The sequence below is a fragment of the Ammodytes marinus genome, assembly GCF_949987685.1.
Source record: "Ammodytes marinus genome assembly, chromosome: 24".
Taxonomy (NCBI): Eukaryota; Metazoa; Chordata; class Actinopteri; order Uranoscopiformes; family Ammodytidae; genus Ammodytes; species Ammodytes marinus.
In genome coordinates this window covers 8,411,577-8,430,236 of record NC_137228.1, presented here as the reverse complement: position 1 = coordinate 8,430,236, position 18,660 = coordinate 8,411,577, and the positions used below count along the sequence as shown (strand labels likewise).

At 43.7% G+C, this 18,660-nt stretch overlaps 1 protein-coding gene across 1 annotated transcript in view; it reads right to left on the bottom strand.

Annotated features, from left to right (window-relative positions):
- Positions 1-18,660, bottom strand: part of LOC307269868 (receptor tyrosine-protein kinase erbB-4-like) — a gene marked incomplete at its 3' end in the record, with an annotated part of 121,954 nt that overhangs the window by 26,528 nt on the left and 76,766 nt on the right. The window contains exons 16-19 of the mRNA XM_080052950.1: positions 17,464-17,596; positions 10,410-10,532; positions 9,654-9,752; positions 5,974-6,159 (exon numbers count right to left, since the gene is read on the bottom strand). Of these exons, the coding sequence (XP_079909076.1) occupies positions 5,974-6,159; positions 9,654-9,752; positions 10,410-10,532; positions 17,464-17,596 (541 nt within the window). The remainder of the gene's footprint in view (positions 1-5,973; positions 6,160-9,653; positions 9,753-10,409; positions 10,533-17,463; positions 17,597-18,660) is intronic.

Genomic DNA, 18,660 nt, shown 5'->3' with positions numbered 1-18,660 from the left:
CACACACACACACACACACACACACACACACACACACACACACACACACACACACACACACACACACACACACACAGACACACGCGGGTCAATTGAGTACATGTGGTCTGGAGTGGGTAATGTACAAGGAGATTTAGGGCAAACTTTGACCTCTAACCCCAGACAAATGACGAGTGTGGAAAGTGAATTGTAAAGGGACAGGAGGTGTAGTTGGTGAGTGAATAGGGCAAGGGAACCAAACATCTCAACTTCTAATTAAAGCTCTTCCATTAAATAAACGTTCAATAATAATTCTTGGCACTTTTCTGAAGGCTATTACAGAACGATTTGTTCATATCTTGTTAATTGTTTGATTTACATAGGATGCATTGTGTTCTTAAAAAAACCATTGTAGCATAAATGTATTATTTTGATTTATACAATGAAAAAAAGGCTCTAATCAACATCTGTTCTGTAAAAACTTGAAAAGAATAAAAACAATCTTTGCTATTAAAGAGAAATGTACAATCAAATGACAAAGTTTGGTGGTGCTATCTATTACCTAGAAATGTTACCCTATTCACCTGCAGTGTTTTGCCTCAAAGGACAGGAAAGCACAGTAAAAGAGAGGTATGGGAGAGAACGATAGAACACAAACAGAAAGATAGGAAATAAGCAGAATAGAAAGGAGGGCAAACAAAGGGAAGGTAAGATCAAGGCTAATAAATTAGAGGCCATTCACACAGATCTATAGAGACCTCTGTGTGTGTGTGTCCTATATTATGTGTGTAAGTGCCTGTGTCGTAATGTGAGCGCCGGTTATTGTGTGTGAGTGTGTGTGTGAGTGTGTGCGTGTGTGTGTGTGTGGCAGGGTGTAGGAGAGAGAGAGGGAGTGTGGGGAGGCGGTCCTGAATGTGGCTGTAGATTAATGGGGGCCATTATCTCAATGCCCAAAACACTCAGTGATGAAGAGTCACTGCCATGGCGACGGGGCTCGGCCAATCAATTTGCGGCGCAGCGGTCACCTGCCCGGGTCAGAGCCCACATACGGCTGCTGTTTGTGCTGCTGCTGTGGTGGTGGCCGTGGTCGGGATTTGGCAAATTACCACGACATTATGGTGAAATGAGAAAAGCAGACAGTCTCTCTTGTTCAGGCATCATTTGTCTCTGCCTTAACACAACACAATGTACTTGTAATGGTATGTACTCAAAATTTGTACATGTACAATCCAAAACCACAAAATCCTTCTAACTGTAAATTGAGGAGTTAGATGCATTAAAGTAAAGAGTGAGGCATATTTATCAAGATATTGATAAATGTATATATGTATGTATGTATATACTATATTTCTTACACAATAAGTATTTCAAACTTATTACGGCAGTTCTCTGCCAGAACGTGCTTACAAGCAATGACTATTGCATACTGTTTGATATGGCCACACCCACAAATGGTACAGACAGTAAAAAAGCTATTGTTTTATATTCATGAACATTCATTTTCAAATCAGGTTTTGGTCAAATCTTACTAAGACACCCAAATTTGCTATTTTAAATTGAATTTTGTACTATTTTAGACCATGTTTCCAGAGGCTTTAAGTGCTTTATTCAAGTCAAGTTTTAAGGGTACTTTGTTCTTCAGTATTTCCATTGTATGCTACTCTAGCAAGCCGCTGCTGGGCTTAAATTATACATCGGAAAGTAATTGTGTTGACAGTCTTTCATTCACCTTGTGGGCATTGTTTCCCCTTGTCTCGCTGCTGAACGGGGGGAGACTATGGGAGTTATTCAAGGCAAAGTAACCATGTTTGCATTGCATTCGATTAATGTCGTGCTGGAGAGAGATGATCTTGAGAAGCAGAGGGCTCGTCCAAGTTTACAGTCACGTGTTGGAATAGCAAATTCCCCACATATACTTCTTCCACTATTCGTACTCTTATTCCTGTGATCTGAAGATACAATGATATATTTTTTTTGCATTGGGTCTCTCTTTTCTTTAACAGTCTCCCTCCCTCCCTCCCTCCCTCCCTCCCTCCCTCCCTCCCTCCCTCTCTCTCTCGGCTGTCTGTCCTCTATCTTAACAACAGCCTTTTCAAAGCTAGCTGAAGGACCCGTGGACAATGATTCTCTTCTTTTGCTCGGAAAATTGTGTGCCTTCCAAGGATGCACTCTCTCTCTCTCTCTCTCCAGGGGGACAGGTTCCCGGTCATTACCTTGAGAGCTCAAAGATCACTCAAAGAGGAGGGCTTTAGAGATGTTTAGTTGTCTCACATGCCCAAACATGTGCTCAGATACACACAGAGACCCAAACAAATGAAAAAATACCTCACTATGGAGGACCTGCGAGGAGCTTCCAATAGGTTCAGTCAACAGAAAAGAAACAAACAATTTGCCTTGAGCATTTTTGAGCTAAGGTTGTGTGGTCTGGAAAAATGCATGCTGCTAAATGGGACTCCCTGCTGTAACTGTATTAGTATTACTATTCATTTGGTTAAGCAAGAGATATTTCATGTTATTGCTGCCCCCAAATGGCTTGCATGGGCTTCTGTGTAAATGCTCATATATTGAGTGGTAGGTATTCTATTGTGAAGTGTGTTCTCACTTTACCAACCATGACCTGTTGTTAAGCCCTAGGTGTCGGGGGGGCTTGATTTGGTGCCCTGTGTATATTGTTGACAGAAGCGGGAGCAATAATGGAAATGAAAAAGGTCTCCCAAAGGCTAACAGGAACCTTAGAAGCCCTACCGATTCCATTCATTTGATCCACTATTTCAATCCACAAAACTAATCAGTCTGTGATTTTCCACTCGATCAGTAAACACACCTGTATCCACATTCTAACCACAACTATTAATTGGAGGCATTGCGATCGATGCCAATAATGCTTTCTACTGAGTCTAATCTCACAGTGCTGCGTGGGTTGAGGACAGCTGTGGGTAACTTCTTGTGCTCCTCCTCCCCGAAGCTGACACCGCGGGCCGCAGGTGAAATCGAATGCAATTACGGCAATAAGTACCTGCTTAAGTAACCTGCTCCTGATGCTCCTGGGAAGCATCCATCAAGGGGGGGCCAAAGGGTTAAGCCCTTCCATACTGACATCCCCCCACCACGTGAAGCCAAAGCTTTCATCTCTCACTCAGATAAATGAAAGCAGGGGATATTTTGACTTAAACGGCAACCAATAGAATCAATTTGTGTAGTCCGACTGTTTAAAGGTCGGGTCGGCAATTCTGGAGAATGCTTGATGACCAAATCACTTTTTTTTTGTCAAAATCAGTGAAAATCTCCTCATGATCCACTTTATATAGGCAGAATATTGGGCTTCCATTTGACCAATTTACTCAGTTTTCTCTAATGTGTGAGGCTTTTTATTTATCATCCTTTGTCAAAAGTATCTAGAAATACATACCTCAATAATGGATTAATATCAAAAGCTATGACAAATACTAAGTACACACCCTTACGATTACAAATGCTGTGTTTGTTGGGATGAAAAAAAGGAACACGTTATTTCAAGTGACCATATCAGGACAAAATCCAGATGTATAGATATGTCTATACATCACAAACCATCCTATCTTTCTTGGGTTATATAACATAATGACTTAGTCCAGAGGGGTAGCAATGTCAAACTGTTGCCGAAAGGACAACTTTTGACAGTTTAGCAGTTGAGCTGCAACAACAACACGAAGCGAGGTGGCTAACAACTACCCATAAAGCAACACACACAACAATGCATGACAAGCATAGATAAGAGTTTTTCGAGAGAGTCCATCAAACAGATCCGATCACTGCTCCCTCTGCTCCGGATAATGGAGTGCTTCAAATGATCGAGGATCAGACTTGAGTTGTATGGCCGCGTGTTTACATAGCCCTTGAGCAGATTTTCTAGCCGTCACTATTTTTTGTATTCACGGGCAGAGCTATGACTGATATCCGTGGTCATTTCAGTGTCACTTCAGCTGCCATTATCTAAGATGACGCACCCTGTGTTGCATTTATTCTCAGCACTGCGATGCTGGATTTCCAATTTACCCAAGCTGCATGACATTTTTAGGCTTATATGAGATCAGAGAAGCTTCTTTTAAATATATAGTGTGTATAGTCTGTGTCCCCCCCCCCTCCCCCCCAAGGAAATCTCAGTAATTACAACAACACTCTCGACGCATCCACATGAGGTGAGCCTTCAGTGACCGCGCATGGATTTTATACCTTCTGCAGTACGTCCAGGTTTTTTCTTAGCAGTATACTCAACAACTGAAACAATGTGTGCTTCTTGAGCTCCTGCGCCGGTGTCAGGGGGGCGACAACAGTTTGTAAACACTGCCAGGCTGAGAAATACAGAGAGAGTTTTCTGGAGCTGATTGGCTTAATCAACTGTCAACTCGTTTGGCGATGCCTTGAATGTAACCGACAATCATTCATATGTATAAGTTACGCATTACGTATGCATTTTACTGTGGCAATGGCCAAGACTGGTTTATATAAGGTTCATACAAATCTACGGCATTCTGATAATCGCCAATGTTTTTAATTGAGATATGTGGCCATTTTGATTTTGAATGTTGCAAATTCTCATTATGCCTTTAATAATGCTATGCAGTAAAACAACACAGCTGCAGATCTATCCAACTAGAGTATTGGCTTAACCAGTGGAATAAGTGGCTGCCATTTTAATTATACAGTAGAGTGGAAGCCCAAGCTGCATTGGAAGCAGAAAAGAGTGTTTTTTTTTTTTTCCCCTGCTGTACTAAAACCTTCCGAATACACATTAGCAAACTGGCAGACTTGGATAGCACAAATCTCAGTCATCTCTCAGACAAATATCCACTGTTGTTGTGTTGCCTGAAATCCTATCAGTCTGATCAGTGCCAGCAGTAAATCAGCTTTGTGTACTATCTTTTTTCCCGTTGCTACTGCTTACCAAAGCCTATGGTTGACGCCTTTGTATCAAAAGCAGATGTCTGCCCGCACAGCATGAAATAGCCCCAACTGCAATACCAGAGTAACATCTCAGGAGGATGCTAAATATTACCCAGCACACACTAGAATTGGCAATCTGGCTGCATCGGCTTAATTTGCACAAAAAAAATACACAAATGTTCTTTGGGTAAAAGCGAAAGAACACACACTATTTCAAGCCTTCCTTCTGTGCCCAACCCTCTTCAGTCCAATCTTTGTTGGGCTATCAGAGAATGGTTCTTTAATTTGTTATTTCCTCACACCGTCACTCATTTCCTGAGGGAATAATTGGTGTTGATGTGCTTCCCTAATCAGAGTTCACGGAACAAACCAGGCTGGCCAACGTCAGCAGCCTATCGTGTCACTTTGATGGGTCGGAGGGGAAAACAAATCGGCGTGTCAAAGCAGTGATGATAATTAAGAGCAACAGTGGCAAATTAGAAGTGATTTATCCACAAAAAAAAAAGTCCCTAGGCCCAAGCGCCATCCGTTCTTAAAATATCACACATTCATATCCGTTGGCTCTTCTGTGATTTACAGTTTTAAAGGGGGGGTAAGTGATTCTTGAGAATGATTGTTGTCAGAATTTGTCACCATCAGATACCTGTCCGTACAGGTAGAAGATCATAAGGACAAATTCACTGATTGTGACAAAAAGAGATTTTGACATCAAACGTTCTCCATAATCACTGACTCCACCTTTAAAGATGGCTCCGACTTAGCAGCAACACATTCCGCATAGCCACTAAGCCAGGGCAACAATTGACAGCTGAATAATTTAAGGTCATACAGATCAGGGGCATTGTGTTAACATCTGAGCTTGTTTTCGGGCGACACTGGACTTGGCAAGCCTCGACATGTCACCTTACATCACATGGAGTAAAGGCAGACATGAAAGCAAACCCATAAAATCTATTACGACTCTCGCACCTGCCAACACAGTACAGGGTAGCCACACACACACAACCACATACACACAGACACATACCCCCCCCCACCCCCTATTCCCGACCTGATAGTAAAGTGGCTTACCTTGGCGATTTGGACACACCAGTTGAGCAGCAGCTGCGAGCCGATGTTGTCCTTGTGCTCGTGGACGTAGTCGAGGAGGCAGCCGTGGGGCATGAGTTGTGTGACCAGCTGGATGGTGGGACTCAGGCACACACCCAGCAGACGCACCAGGTGGGGATGCTCCATGCTGGCCATGATCAAGGCCTCCTGGGTGAGAGGGGCAGAAAGGACAGAGAGGGACTAAGAAGACTGCTGCTTTCCATGGCTGCACAATACAGGAACAACAAAATAATCAGTTTGCGCTTGAGATTGTATTCTCAGTTCGAGTATATAGCGGCTTTAAGCTACAGTGTGTAACTTCTGCCGCCCCCATGAGGAATTCGGAGTAATTACATTGACACTGTCGGCGCATCTACCGTACACAAGGTTGGCAGGAGAATCATCAACTGAAACATTTATTGGCCGCTTCTTGAGCTCCTGCGCCATACTGAGAAATACAGATAGTGTTCTGTGGTGCTGATAGGCTTTTGAAGCTTTAAAAGGGGGCAGAATAATCCAGTAGTTCACAATACAAAAATAAACATAACATAAAAAAAACATATTAACCTGTCTAACAGATCCCTTAAAGCTCCCCGCACCAAGGTTAGGAGCAATTGGTGTGGCTGTCCTATTCATCAAGTCGTATTAGCTTCCATTTTTAAAGTGGAATTCGGTGTGTCAGTCCATGCATCTATTATTGCACTGTGTTCAAACGGCTTCATGCTGGAGGTGGAGTTAGATGCATAAATTAGGACTTGTGGGATGATGACTACATCTGCATGCACACGCAGCATCTGTCCACAGAGTATTATCATATATAACCGCCGTGTATGAAAAAACCCAGCAGAGAAAAAATAAAAAATCTTCTTCAGAGCTGCAAAAACGCTGGCTGTTTTTAGGGTTCTTTACACATTTTCAATTGAAAAGATTCCATACTTTTCTGACTCAAATTCTCTGTAAAATGTTCAGTCCATATTTGGCATCTGAATACAATTAGTTCTATGCTCCTCATGTAGATAAATGGTTCTGAAGCCAGCCACTCTATTGGGTCATACTTGTCCGTACTTAACTAAAATCCATAGTTTTCCATAATGCATAGGATCCCTGCTTTTTGGTCCATTTACAACATGTATAAAACACAAGAGTTTCTTATTACAAATGTCGCTCCGACACAGTTACATTTACCATGGCGTTTGATACGGTGTGTACATGCATTTGTCCCTTTCATCTCTCTCGTTCTCTTTCCGCAACAGATGGACTTAAAGCTTTTTGAACAGTTGGGGACTCGACAGTTGTGGTAATTGTTAATGCGGTAGCTGCGAGCAGAAGGATGTGTGCGCCGGTGAGTGAGTGTTATGGTTGTGAGGGGCTGATGCTTGCTCCTGCCTGGTGTGGATGTATGTGCGCTATGGAGCCAGCAGAAGCTACACCTCTTCAAAAACACTCACTTTGGGCCTTGCCCTCATCTCTTGTTGCATCTCTAATGCTCTCTCGCACACGCACTCTTGGCAGCTCTCGAAACACACTCACATACTCAAGGACTGGCACACGCGCACACACACTCTCTCTCTATCTCTCTCTCTCTCTTGTCTCCTCATACTGCAAACAGTGGAGGTTGTATATTTCTAGGCTTGGCCCCGCTGATAGATGGATGAGGTGCCTTTTTAAATTTAGATGCCAAAGAACGAGCTTTGGAGGGCTAGTTTTGATGGTGGTGCCAGTAGATTCATTCTAAACAGGAGGGGGGACCATAGGTCGTATATAGAGGCTTTTGGCAGCATCAGTGCCCTGATTTAAACAGAGCCTCACTGGCCCCAAGTAGTGCCACTACATCTCCACTTCATAAAAAGCACCTGCACCTCCCCTAGTCCGCCCTAACAGCCCGACATTTTACAACTCATGCCAGCTCTAGACAGGGCGTACCTCACATTTCGACATCAACAGGAGAAGAAAAAGGGAGGGAAGAAGGAGGATATGTTTGTGTGTGTGTGTGTGTGTGTGTGTGTGTGTGTGTGTGTGTGTGTGTGTGTGTGTGACAGAAAGAAGGAGAGAGCGCTTTAATTCTGACTCTGTGATCCTGAAAGACCTGGGAGTCAGAAGCTATGTCGGGCTAAATTCATGCTCTTGCTTTCTGCTCTCGCAGCAAACGTCGTGAGGACTTCTTCTGCTCTTCTGTGTGTCCGTGTGTGTGTGTGTGTGTGTGTGTTTTGGTTTCTCTCTCATCTCCCTGAACGCTGACCTCCATTACTGCAAGCTGACCCTCCTTTCCCATCCAGCTCACTTTCCCTTAACACACACACACACACACACACACACACACACACACACACACACACACACACACACACACACACACACACACACACACACACACACACACACACACACACACACACACACACACACACACACACACACACACACACACACAGAGTGATGGACTGGCAGAGCCGAGCGAAAAAAATGCTGCTTTATGTTTAAGCGTGTGAGGAAAGTGGAAGTGTGTGTATGCATCAGAAGACGCTAGATTAGTGCACTATATAAGGTCTTTGCGTTGGTTGCACACATATACACAAGCGAATCACCCAGCAGTTCGCCCATCAACTAGGGAGGGTTTTTTTGTAGCAAAAGTGCACGCTTGTTTGGTTATGTGTGCATGTTTAGAAGTGTGGGTTTTTAGAGTGTGTTCGGTTGCCGGCACTCCAGCGGCTAGTTTCCCAGTGGTGGAGCGTGAGCCTGCCTTTAGATTGCTGTTTAACAAGCCGGTGGAACAGACAGAGCATATTGGCCCTGGATGGACAAAGAGACCCCCAGTGAGAGAGAGAGAGAGAGGGAGAGTGAGAGAAAGAGGAGAGGAGATGGAGGGACAGAAGAGGAGGAGGAAAAATGTGCAGAATAGGTGGAAGCCAAGTCTTGTTACATGATTTTTTTTTATATCTATAATGGAAGATAGAGCAATATAAATGCACTTTGAATAGTAGTTGTGGATGGCAATATTTGTAACCAGGAGCAACAGATGTTTTCATTCAAGGTGGAGTCAGCAACACTTGTTGTCAACCATATTGTATTTCAAAATCAGTGAATATCGAAGTCCTCAAATCCTAAACCATTATCTTTCCTAAAAGCCCAATGGGACATTTTAATTTGCGAGTTGGAATTAGATCATTCTGGTCATTTTTTTTTGCTTATCTGATTCAATTAAAAAAAGGAGAATTAAAATAGTGTGTATGTAGAAGTAAGATTTGAAGTTGAAGCACAAAAACTGATAAGAAAAAATTGAGTGAAAAGAAAGACGTGTTTGAAAAGAAAGAAAAAGAAGAAGAGGGGGAAGGTGACACAGATAAGGTGTGAGAGATTGTAAAAGTCTCCAGCCGTCTGCCTTTCTGCCTCCTCCCCTCTATCACTACTGGCTTCCAATAAAGGCCATATCTCATAAACAAAGAGCTGTTTTTTAATAGAGTCTCGCTCAATACATGGCCTGGCTGGAGTTCACTTTATTGCCGCCTTCGACTGAGATGGGTTCTCTCTATAAGAATTTAACTCCCCACAAAGCGACCGTCGTCCTTTTTCCGAACAAGGCTACGACTTGGGAAAAAAAACATGGAAAAAAAAAACACAGCGTTGCGAAAAAAGTAAAATTCGCAGAGGTATAAAATACTCACGTCCATGAACTCCACGTTGGCTTTGGGACCGGTGGTCTCGTTCAGGATTTTAATGGCCACCGGGATCTTCACCGTCTCACCTTCTGGGACCCAGATGCCCTGGAAAAAAATGAATATACAAGCAATCAGCATAAATGCACTAGATGTAGAATTCCATAAACCTGCCCACAAGATGACTTTGGATGGCAAGTTTAACAAGCGTCTACTTTCCTCTGCAGGTGTGCTACCACTACATCAACACTTCCACATGCTAGACCCCCATTCTCTTGATCTGCGCACTATTCTTTGAAATCTTCTCATGACATTTTGGCTTGAATATGAATAAGCTGTGTAAGACGTTGTACAGCATCTCAATTGGAACATAGATTTAATTAACAGGGGCCCCATCAGTGCTGTAATTGAAAGGAAATGTAGAGCCGGCGGTGAGAAAAGCGCAGTATTTATTCAATGAGTTTACGAGGTGGTATGAATAATATCTGCCAAGGGCAAACGGGAAGTTGGCAAGCGCTCAGCAAGTGTCTGTTCCAGGTCCTTGAGCCGCCCTAGGCTCATGTCTGTTGTCAGGAGTAAAAAGACTGCTACAAAGGTTTGAAATGTTTATGCTTACTGTTTAAGTTGTCAAGCTGGGCGCTGCTACTAGTGACTCTGCATTGTCTATTGAAATAAACTGTGTCTTTGTTTGCCCTTTAGCTGACTCACTGATGGGAAAGAGGACCGGTGTGACTTATGCATACACACACAGACGCACAAACTTACCTTGTAGACTGTTCCAAAGGCCCCCGAACCCAGAATCTTGACCCTCTTCAGCTCCGTCTCTTTGAGGATGCGTAGCTGAGCCTGGTTGGGTGCAGTTCCACTCGGTGTCAGAGGCTCCACCAGCTGGCAACACACAACGCATATCTTTTATTATTCATCACCACCAAAAGAAATGGTGTCCTTTTTGCTTTTTTTATATAAAGAATTCAATCCCGTTGGCTACTGCTTTTGTTGTGGCAGCCTGAAGCGCGCCTTTCTCTCGCCGCAAGTCAAAATATTTTTAACCTCTTTGCTCTTGGCACTCTTTGAAAGCTGCTGAAAACCCTTTTCTTAAAGAGCGTGCGGCGAGGGTGAGAGCGCTCCATTTAAAACGACAAGGAACAAAAGTCTTGGAAGAGAGAAGCGGAAGGTTTTATTTGTAGCAAATAAACAAGCGGCCAAGAACAGCCACTGCCCTGTCCTGATAGTCAAGTTTTTTGCAACCCACACACACACACAGGCACACACACACACACACACACACTCATGAGGCACACATAAATCATGGGTGTGAATGCAGACTTCTGGCGGAGCTGGCAGCTACCAGTGTGGGGTCCGCGGCGTGCCCGGTGCCAAACAAATCACTGTCTGGTGTCAGTTGCTATCACGACCCAACAAAGAGTCGCAGATCAGCAGCTGTGCACATACAAAACAAATCCAATTCAAGGTTATGACGAGCTCTCTCTCTTTCTCTGTGCTCCGCCGGCCTGGCTGGTCCAGGAACAGCTGACACACATTTAGCAGCATCCCACCAGCTGGCCAGGCCACCCGCACGTCTAGCCGTAGACACTAGCCATAGCAGCTAGGCGCAACAGTAAATATAGAAAAGAGCAGGAGCTGGCACCTGTAACCCAAGTGTGAAAAGATCATGAATGTCATGCAGACACAACCACACACACGCACACACATACAAACAAACACATCCTTGCATGCAGACATATACACACATACCCACAAATGCACATACACAAGCAAGCACACACACACACCCACAAACAAATAACACACACACACCAGTCAAAGGTCCACAAACAGATTTACAAATATTGACAATGTATGCAAATGCACGCTCATACCAACATCAAACACACACACACACACACACACACACACACACACACACACACACACACACACACACACACACACACACACACACACACACACACACACACACACACACACACACACACACACACACACACACACACACACACACACACACACACACACACACACACACACACACACACACACACACACACAAAGGAAGTCAATAGCTCCGATCGATACGTGTCTTAATGAGCCTATGGGAGTCCCTCATTGGCTGCGGTTTGTCAGCGGCATAATCACCCAGCTCAACCACAGCCATCAAACAATATAATGAGACCATATATCAGCCGGTCAGCCATACAGGCACTTACTTAATGTGATATAAAAACCATCAGGACAATAGGCCAGGCCGCTCCAAAGAATGCATGACATTGCCGGCAGCACTACAATGACATGACGATTTAATGGTCGTCAAACTCCTTATCCGTGTTCAACCATATCCTACCAATCAGAATTGACATTTTGTGTCAATAATTTAGGCAAATATCCCAAGGGTTTTGTCCTGGCACCACTTTCTAATTAAAACCCCTGAAAATATACCTTCACATCTTAAAGACCTACTTCACCGGTGGGAATACGAAGGTGTATTGAATTCTGAGATCCTATTTAGTATAAATGTGCAAAAAAGTTGAAATTGGTTCATCCTAGCCTGAGAAAAGGCAGAAAGAGTGTTTTATGGTCTCACTGTCTAACCCTAGGAAGACTGAGGGAAGACAGAGGGAAGAAAAACCTCATTCATTATATTATAATAGTGATTTTATAATGATAGAACGCCTGTTCCGTATGGGTGAAGTATTCCTTTAAGTATTTCTTTACAAAAATAAAGATCTTTAAATAAATCAGCTAAAACTAAGAAGGGTTCAACACTCCAAAACTCAGCCCATCTGATTCATTACATTTCAAATGCTGCTGACTTCTGAATGGAGCTCAGTGCACAACACTATACCTTTTAACTAACGTGTTGCCGACTCAAAACTGGCCAAACATTTATCAATTCATAAATATAATATCATTCATATATAACAAACAGTAACTTCAGGGTTGCCAGATTGTGCAAACCCCCATTTGGCAGCTACTGTGTATCCTCCTCAGCATGACTTCATCTTTTTAGTTGCCTTTGAATATTTCAACAATGTCCCTTTCCATTGTACATTTACCCTGAATGGCAGCCCTAATTTGTGCACAGCCAACCTTGATTTGGTACTGGACAGGTGCACGGACAGGCTGCATGTCTGCATACTGATACTTGTTTTTGTTTCTCAGATTTTGTTTTGGGAGCTTGCCCATGCCAAACTCTTCCTTTTTTGTTAGATGGACAGCTTTAAGGCCACCTAGAGAGGGTAAGTTATACTCTAACGCTGAAACGCACGCTACACATTAAGTAGTGGAGCTATTCTATTATGCCTTCACATTAAGCATTAAATCAGCACCACTGGGCTGTCAGTGACTTGATTTACGTCAGCAAAGAAGGACATGCTTTTGCACGCATCCATCATATCCGCGTGGTATTCGGGAAGGATTTTGCATAACCCTTGATTTTTGCACATACACTGCCTGAATAACAAGGAAACAATTGACACTATTGGTAAGGACAAAGGCAGTGATTCTGAGCGAGAGAGAGGAAGAGAGAGAGACATAGAGAGGGAGAGAGAGAGAGAGAGAGAGAGAGAGAGAGAGAGAGAGAGAGAGAGAGAGAGAGCAAGGACAAGACTCAGATAGCGAAGTAGTCAGAGCAGATGGTGACAGGCTGTGGCTGTTATTGTTTCATTAGGACTAGACTGGAACCGGATTGATGAGGAGAGGGTCTATTAAATAAGATGCACACCCTCAGGCAGACAGAATTCGCTCTCCCCCCCCCGCCCTCCCCAAGCTTGTTCTCACTGGCTCGCACTCACCGCCACCACTTTATTTACCGGCTAATAATCCACCTCGCCTTCCGCCAAATGAGCTTCTCCGGCAGGGAGAGGATTCAGAATGCATCATTGGACAAATAAGCAGCACGTTTTTTTCGAGGGCCCTGGAGCTAGAATACATTGGTGGAATTATTCTAGTATTGAATAAGTAAACAATGTCCCCGAACATAGACTCCTGTGCTGCAAAAAAAATAAATAAAAATAAACACCAGCGGGTATACGCTTAAATGCTCACATTACCCAGATAAAAACGTTTTTTTTGTTGTGTAATTGAAAATGAGGTGAGACAAGATTGCCACAGTGTTTCGCCTGAGGCGGTCTCACTGCGTGGAGCCAGGGCTGATATCTGATATCCATGCATGACCATTTTTTCAATTATACCTCGTCTCGTTTCCTATTTTTGACTACTGATCTGGTCAATTCTACAAATATTCAACTTATTAAGTACAAAAGAGAATTGCTAAGGGCACTGATGGGGTTTTTATCTCTGTATAGTCTTGTCAGCATGGCTATATTTTCATTAAACAAGCTTGTGAGATTTTTTTTTACTATATTAAAAACATAAAAAGAGAGATACTGGATATATGCATAACAATGACCCTCACATAGTGAATTTAATAATATGAATGGCCCCCCTTCCTTGCATTCTTTATTACAATCATTTCCTTGAATTTGAGGGGTATCAGGGCGGAGGTGCTTAAATATTCTTGACACAGAGACATAGAGAACACAGTAGGACACATTTGAGCATGCCCAATCAGTATGCAAGGACATTGATTCCTGGCATTAGTGAGCCCATCCCAGCAGTGAACTCCCTTCTCCTTTGCTATCTGCATTTTAAGAGCCTGTCTTTCACTGTGCTGCCTAGTTACTATACATGAATTAATGTGGAAATCTTGGGAACGTGGAATCCTTCAACTAGTTGGTTCAACATTTAGCAGAAAAAAGGACTAAAATAATAAGTATAGTATGCTGTTCAACTTCACAATATTTTTGAATCGCAGGATGTAAAATAAAGATTTAGAACTCTGGCTTTATCCAGCATCTAGATATTTTTTTAAATAGATGCAAATTATGAATAATTAGTGGTAAGATATTGCCAAAATTACATTCATTTAAACAATTCAGAATGTTCTATATATTTTTTTTATTTGAGTAATCAAGTGGCAAAGTTTCATGGCCACACCTATACGTTTAAATGTTATCCTATTCACATGCAGTGTCTCACTTTAAAGCTTAAGTATATTGGAAACAATGCACGGCTGCACTACATTCATTTGTAATGACAGTCAGCCCGGGCCTGGGGTTAGGACAACGGGAGCTGTCCAGCACTGAAAAAGCTGAAATCTGTCTCTGTGAGCGAGCAGAGGAGAGCATGTAAAGCGGCACGGGAGCTGTCCACAACCCCTGTGGTGCTGAAATGCTCCTATGGCCTATGTGTGTGAAAAGCAGCTGGAATAAAAGGACCTCAGGGGCAAGGGAGAGAGAGGGGAGAGGGGGGGGGGGGGGGGTGTACCAAGTGCATTAGACCTGCTTCATTGGGCTAGGGTCAAAGGTGAAGGCCCGGAGTTGCGCTGGACTTCACCAGTTTGTGTCTGTCTCTCCCCCGCGAAAAAGCAATTTGTTTTCAGGGGCTTCTTCAAAAGCAACCACTGTGTGAGTCTGTCTCTTTCCTGGCTATGGATTAAGTCGCCATTTTCATTTCAAGGTGAGAAGAGAGAGAGAGAGAGAGAGAGAGAGAAAGAGAGAGAGAGAGAGAGAGAGAGAGAGAGAGAGAGAGAGAGATGTGAGGACAATACAAAAAAAACACAGAGTGAAAGGTGGAGTGAGCAACTATTTGTCAAAATCGGTGAATATCTCCTCACGATCCGCTACCTGCCTGTATTGTGTGTGCGCTGAATTAAAATCCAGTGTTAATAAACAGCCTAGGCTCTGTAAATTGGTATGTAAACAAAGGGGGCCCACCATAGCTAGCAAGGGAGATAAATAGGTAGGTACATGTATAACAAAAGAGGAAAATAGAAGGTGAAGAAGCAGGACAGAGCATAGTAAAACAAAGAAGTCTTTTTTTCAAAGCCAACACTGCAGTGCAACAGCTGTCACACGCATGTCCTTGATATGGAAATGTCCATGCTCAGATCACGTTTTGACAGCCGCCCTGCTGGAGGCGTCTTTTTCCTGTCTGACACAAGAGTGGAGCTCTCTGTTCCAAAAAAAAAAAAAAAAAAAAAAAAAAAAAAAAAGCCATTGCAGGTAGGGAGAGAAAAAAAAGGGTGGGGCGTCCCTGGGCTTTCACTGTCCCCCAAAAAAATCCCCTCATCCTGACAAGCTTGATCTCCATTCACACAGACACAGACAGACTCAGAGCTATTAGCGGTTTGAGCGGAGGATCCACGTTCGACCGGGCGCCGTCCAAAAGCCTATCGCACGCTTTCATCATCCAATAGAAGAGCCTCTGGAATGTGTGATACAGACTGCAAGCAGTGCCGTTTTTTTATTTTGGTATGCTGGGTAGGTGAGAGTGGAGGGGACTTTGTTTGCACGCTTGCATACTGAAACCACATATTCATATATTACGACGGCTGCTTACAAACTGGTTGGAGCTGGATTTATATAAACTTTAAAAAAAATAATCAAATGATAGCTACAGATTTAATATTCACTTGCCCGCAGGCTCAAATCATAACGCCGTTGATCCACTGCTTTGTTCTTAACCCGTTCATCTAATGCTCTTACACGGAGTGACCTCCATAAAAGAGGGGGCAAGGGGGCAGGTTGGGTTCCGTGTCATGCTCAGGTAGCCACACTACGCAGGCACGCTAATGTGCGCTCTTGTAGGGGCTTCCGACCCACCTTGACCTTACTCCTAACAAGTGGCCTTGTCTAACCTGTGGGGCAACAGTCGCCCGGCTTTTATTACGTATAATTACTTGAACAGCCACTTAGGTCTGCTCGGGAGGATGAGGAAAAAATGGACTCTGCCGGCTATACTTCACACTATGTTTCTCAAGTAAATCTTTGCAGGGGAAAGCATTATACAGGGGGGTTAAGGAAGATCCCCATTCTAGCCTGTTCCTCCCCTGTGTGGCAGTACATTAGCGAATACGCCCGGACAGTATACTTCCCCTCGCGGTCAAAAGGCTGAGGGAAGACGGGGCCTGGTTTATTAAGATGGATGTGTGTGGTTGAGATGAGGAAGAAAAAGTGCCCACGGCCGCCCTACTCCAATTTCCCATCTTGGGGCTTGACAGCTGTCTATAACGCTGCAGCCTCTACCTGTAAATTATACTAATACAGACTGACAAGGCAGCCTGCCCTACTCCTAAAGGCAAGGCCACTCAGTAAACCACACACACAGGAAAGAGGGGAGGGCGTCTTGTAGCCTCACAAAGGTGATCAAGCGGAGCACGGAATGGTGCACATAAACCCCCTACACCTCAATATTTCCTACTTTCTCCTTTGAATATAAAGTCTGCCGCGCTTGTGTTAATGCTTCCACCGGAGAAATGAACCATCCTCCTCCTCCTCCTCCTCCTCTTCAAGGCCTGATCGATGGCCGATGGCCGGGCCGTGCATAATTTTGAAATCTTATAGCGAACTGCGCGGTTTGGCTAAGCACCGTCCCCCAAGGTTTTTTTTTCCTTCAAGGTTTTGCTTATGAGGCTAGGTCGTTTGGCATGGGTGTGGATAAAAATAAAAAGTGCACAGGATGACGAACAACCTCAAACAAAGTAGGAAAAATCAGATTCGGGAAAATAGCCTGTGTGTTCGCGTACTGTACTACATCAAAGTTTATTCTGCTTCACCATCCTAATCAAGCAAACGTTGTCACATTAATTGTGAAGGTAGCCATCTTTGAGGAAGCCTTTCCCCATTTCCTCTTGGGGATCAATACAATTCATTATGCTGAGGTAATTTGTTGATGAGGACATTATAGCTGAAAATTCTCTCCCAAGATACAATTGTTGTAATGGCCTCCACCCGCTCACCTCTGTTTCCAGGAAGCGCCTTAAAGCCCTCTTCTTCTTGATGCTCTTGCGTCTCACGTAGACGGCCACGCTTAGCGCCAGGATGACTATGATGAAGAGGCCGCCGATGACGCCAGCTGCTATAAGCGGTGTCCTGTATAGAGAAAACGGAGTAGCACATTTAGCATTACTTATTAAACAGCGAATCTGGAGGATGCTTGGTGTCAAAACTACTTGTTTGTCAGTAACATATCGCCTCACGATCCATTACCTGTACATACTGTGTGTGTGCGCTGAAAAAAAATAAATAATCCGGTGTTGATACACAGCCTAGGCTCTGTAAACTGGCATGTCTCTCACAGCCATTTGCTTTGTGTGCGTAGTATTTGCCCATATGACATACAGTATAGACTCAGACACACTGTATAATAAAGTTTATTTAAAATCTTTTCAAACAAGACATTTTTTTATGTGGTTCAGGTAATTATTTCTGCTATTGTCACTCCAAATAAATGAAACATTAAAAGTGCTTATCTTTCACTAATTGCTTCTGAAACTTGTGCCTAAGGCAAAGGTCAAAGCACTCTCTCTGCCCTAATGATGGCAGTAATGCGTTTGCCATTTACCAAAACCCTTGCCTGTCACATCTATCTATGGTGCTTCTACCTCTCAATCCAGTCCTTCTACTACTCTCTCTCTCTCTTTCTCCATCCTTCCCTACCATGTGTACTTTTCCATTTTCCCTCTCGAAATCCCCCTTTCACAAACACAACCACGTTGCACGACATAACACCCGCGTCTGGCATGCTACTCCCAAGTTCAAAACTCTATTAGCTGTGGAGGCCATTAGCAGCTGATGGAAGACTCATGTACAATGGGATGCTACAGTAGAAAGGCCCAGGTGCTATATCGATTTGTGACCAACCTCAAGTAAAAGGCGGGGAAGCTTTGGAATTTAACAAAGAGCCTGTGTGTGGGTTGTCCACATAATGAGATATATGGAGCCATGTGGTGAATAGTAATGCAGCAGTTTAGGATGAACAGGTCGAGATGGGGGGGTAAGGGTGTGTGTGTGTGTGTGGGGGGGGGGGGGGGGGGGGGACAAGGAGAAACCAAAGGGAGACATTGGTTGTGAGACATTGGAAAGGGCTTCTCTTATAAGGAGGAAAGAAAAAGTGACATACGGTTAGCAGAAGTCACTGGGGAATAATGCCATTG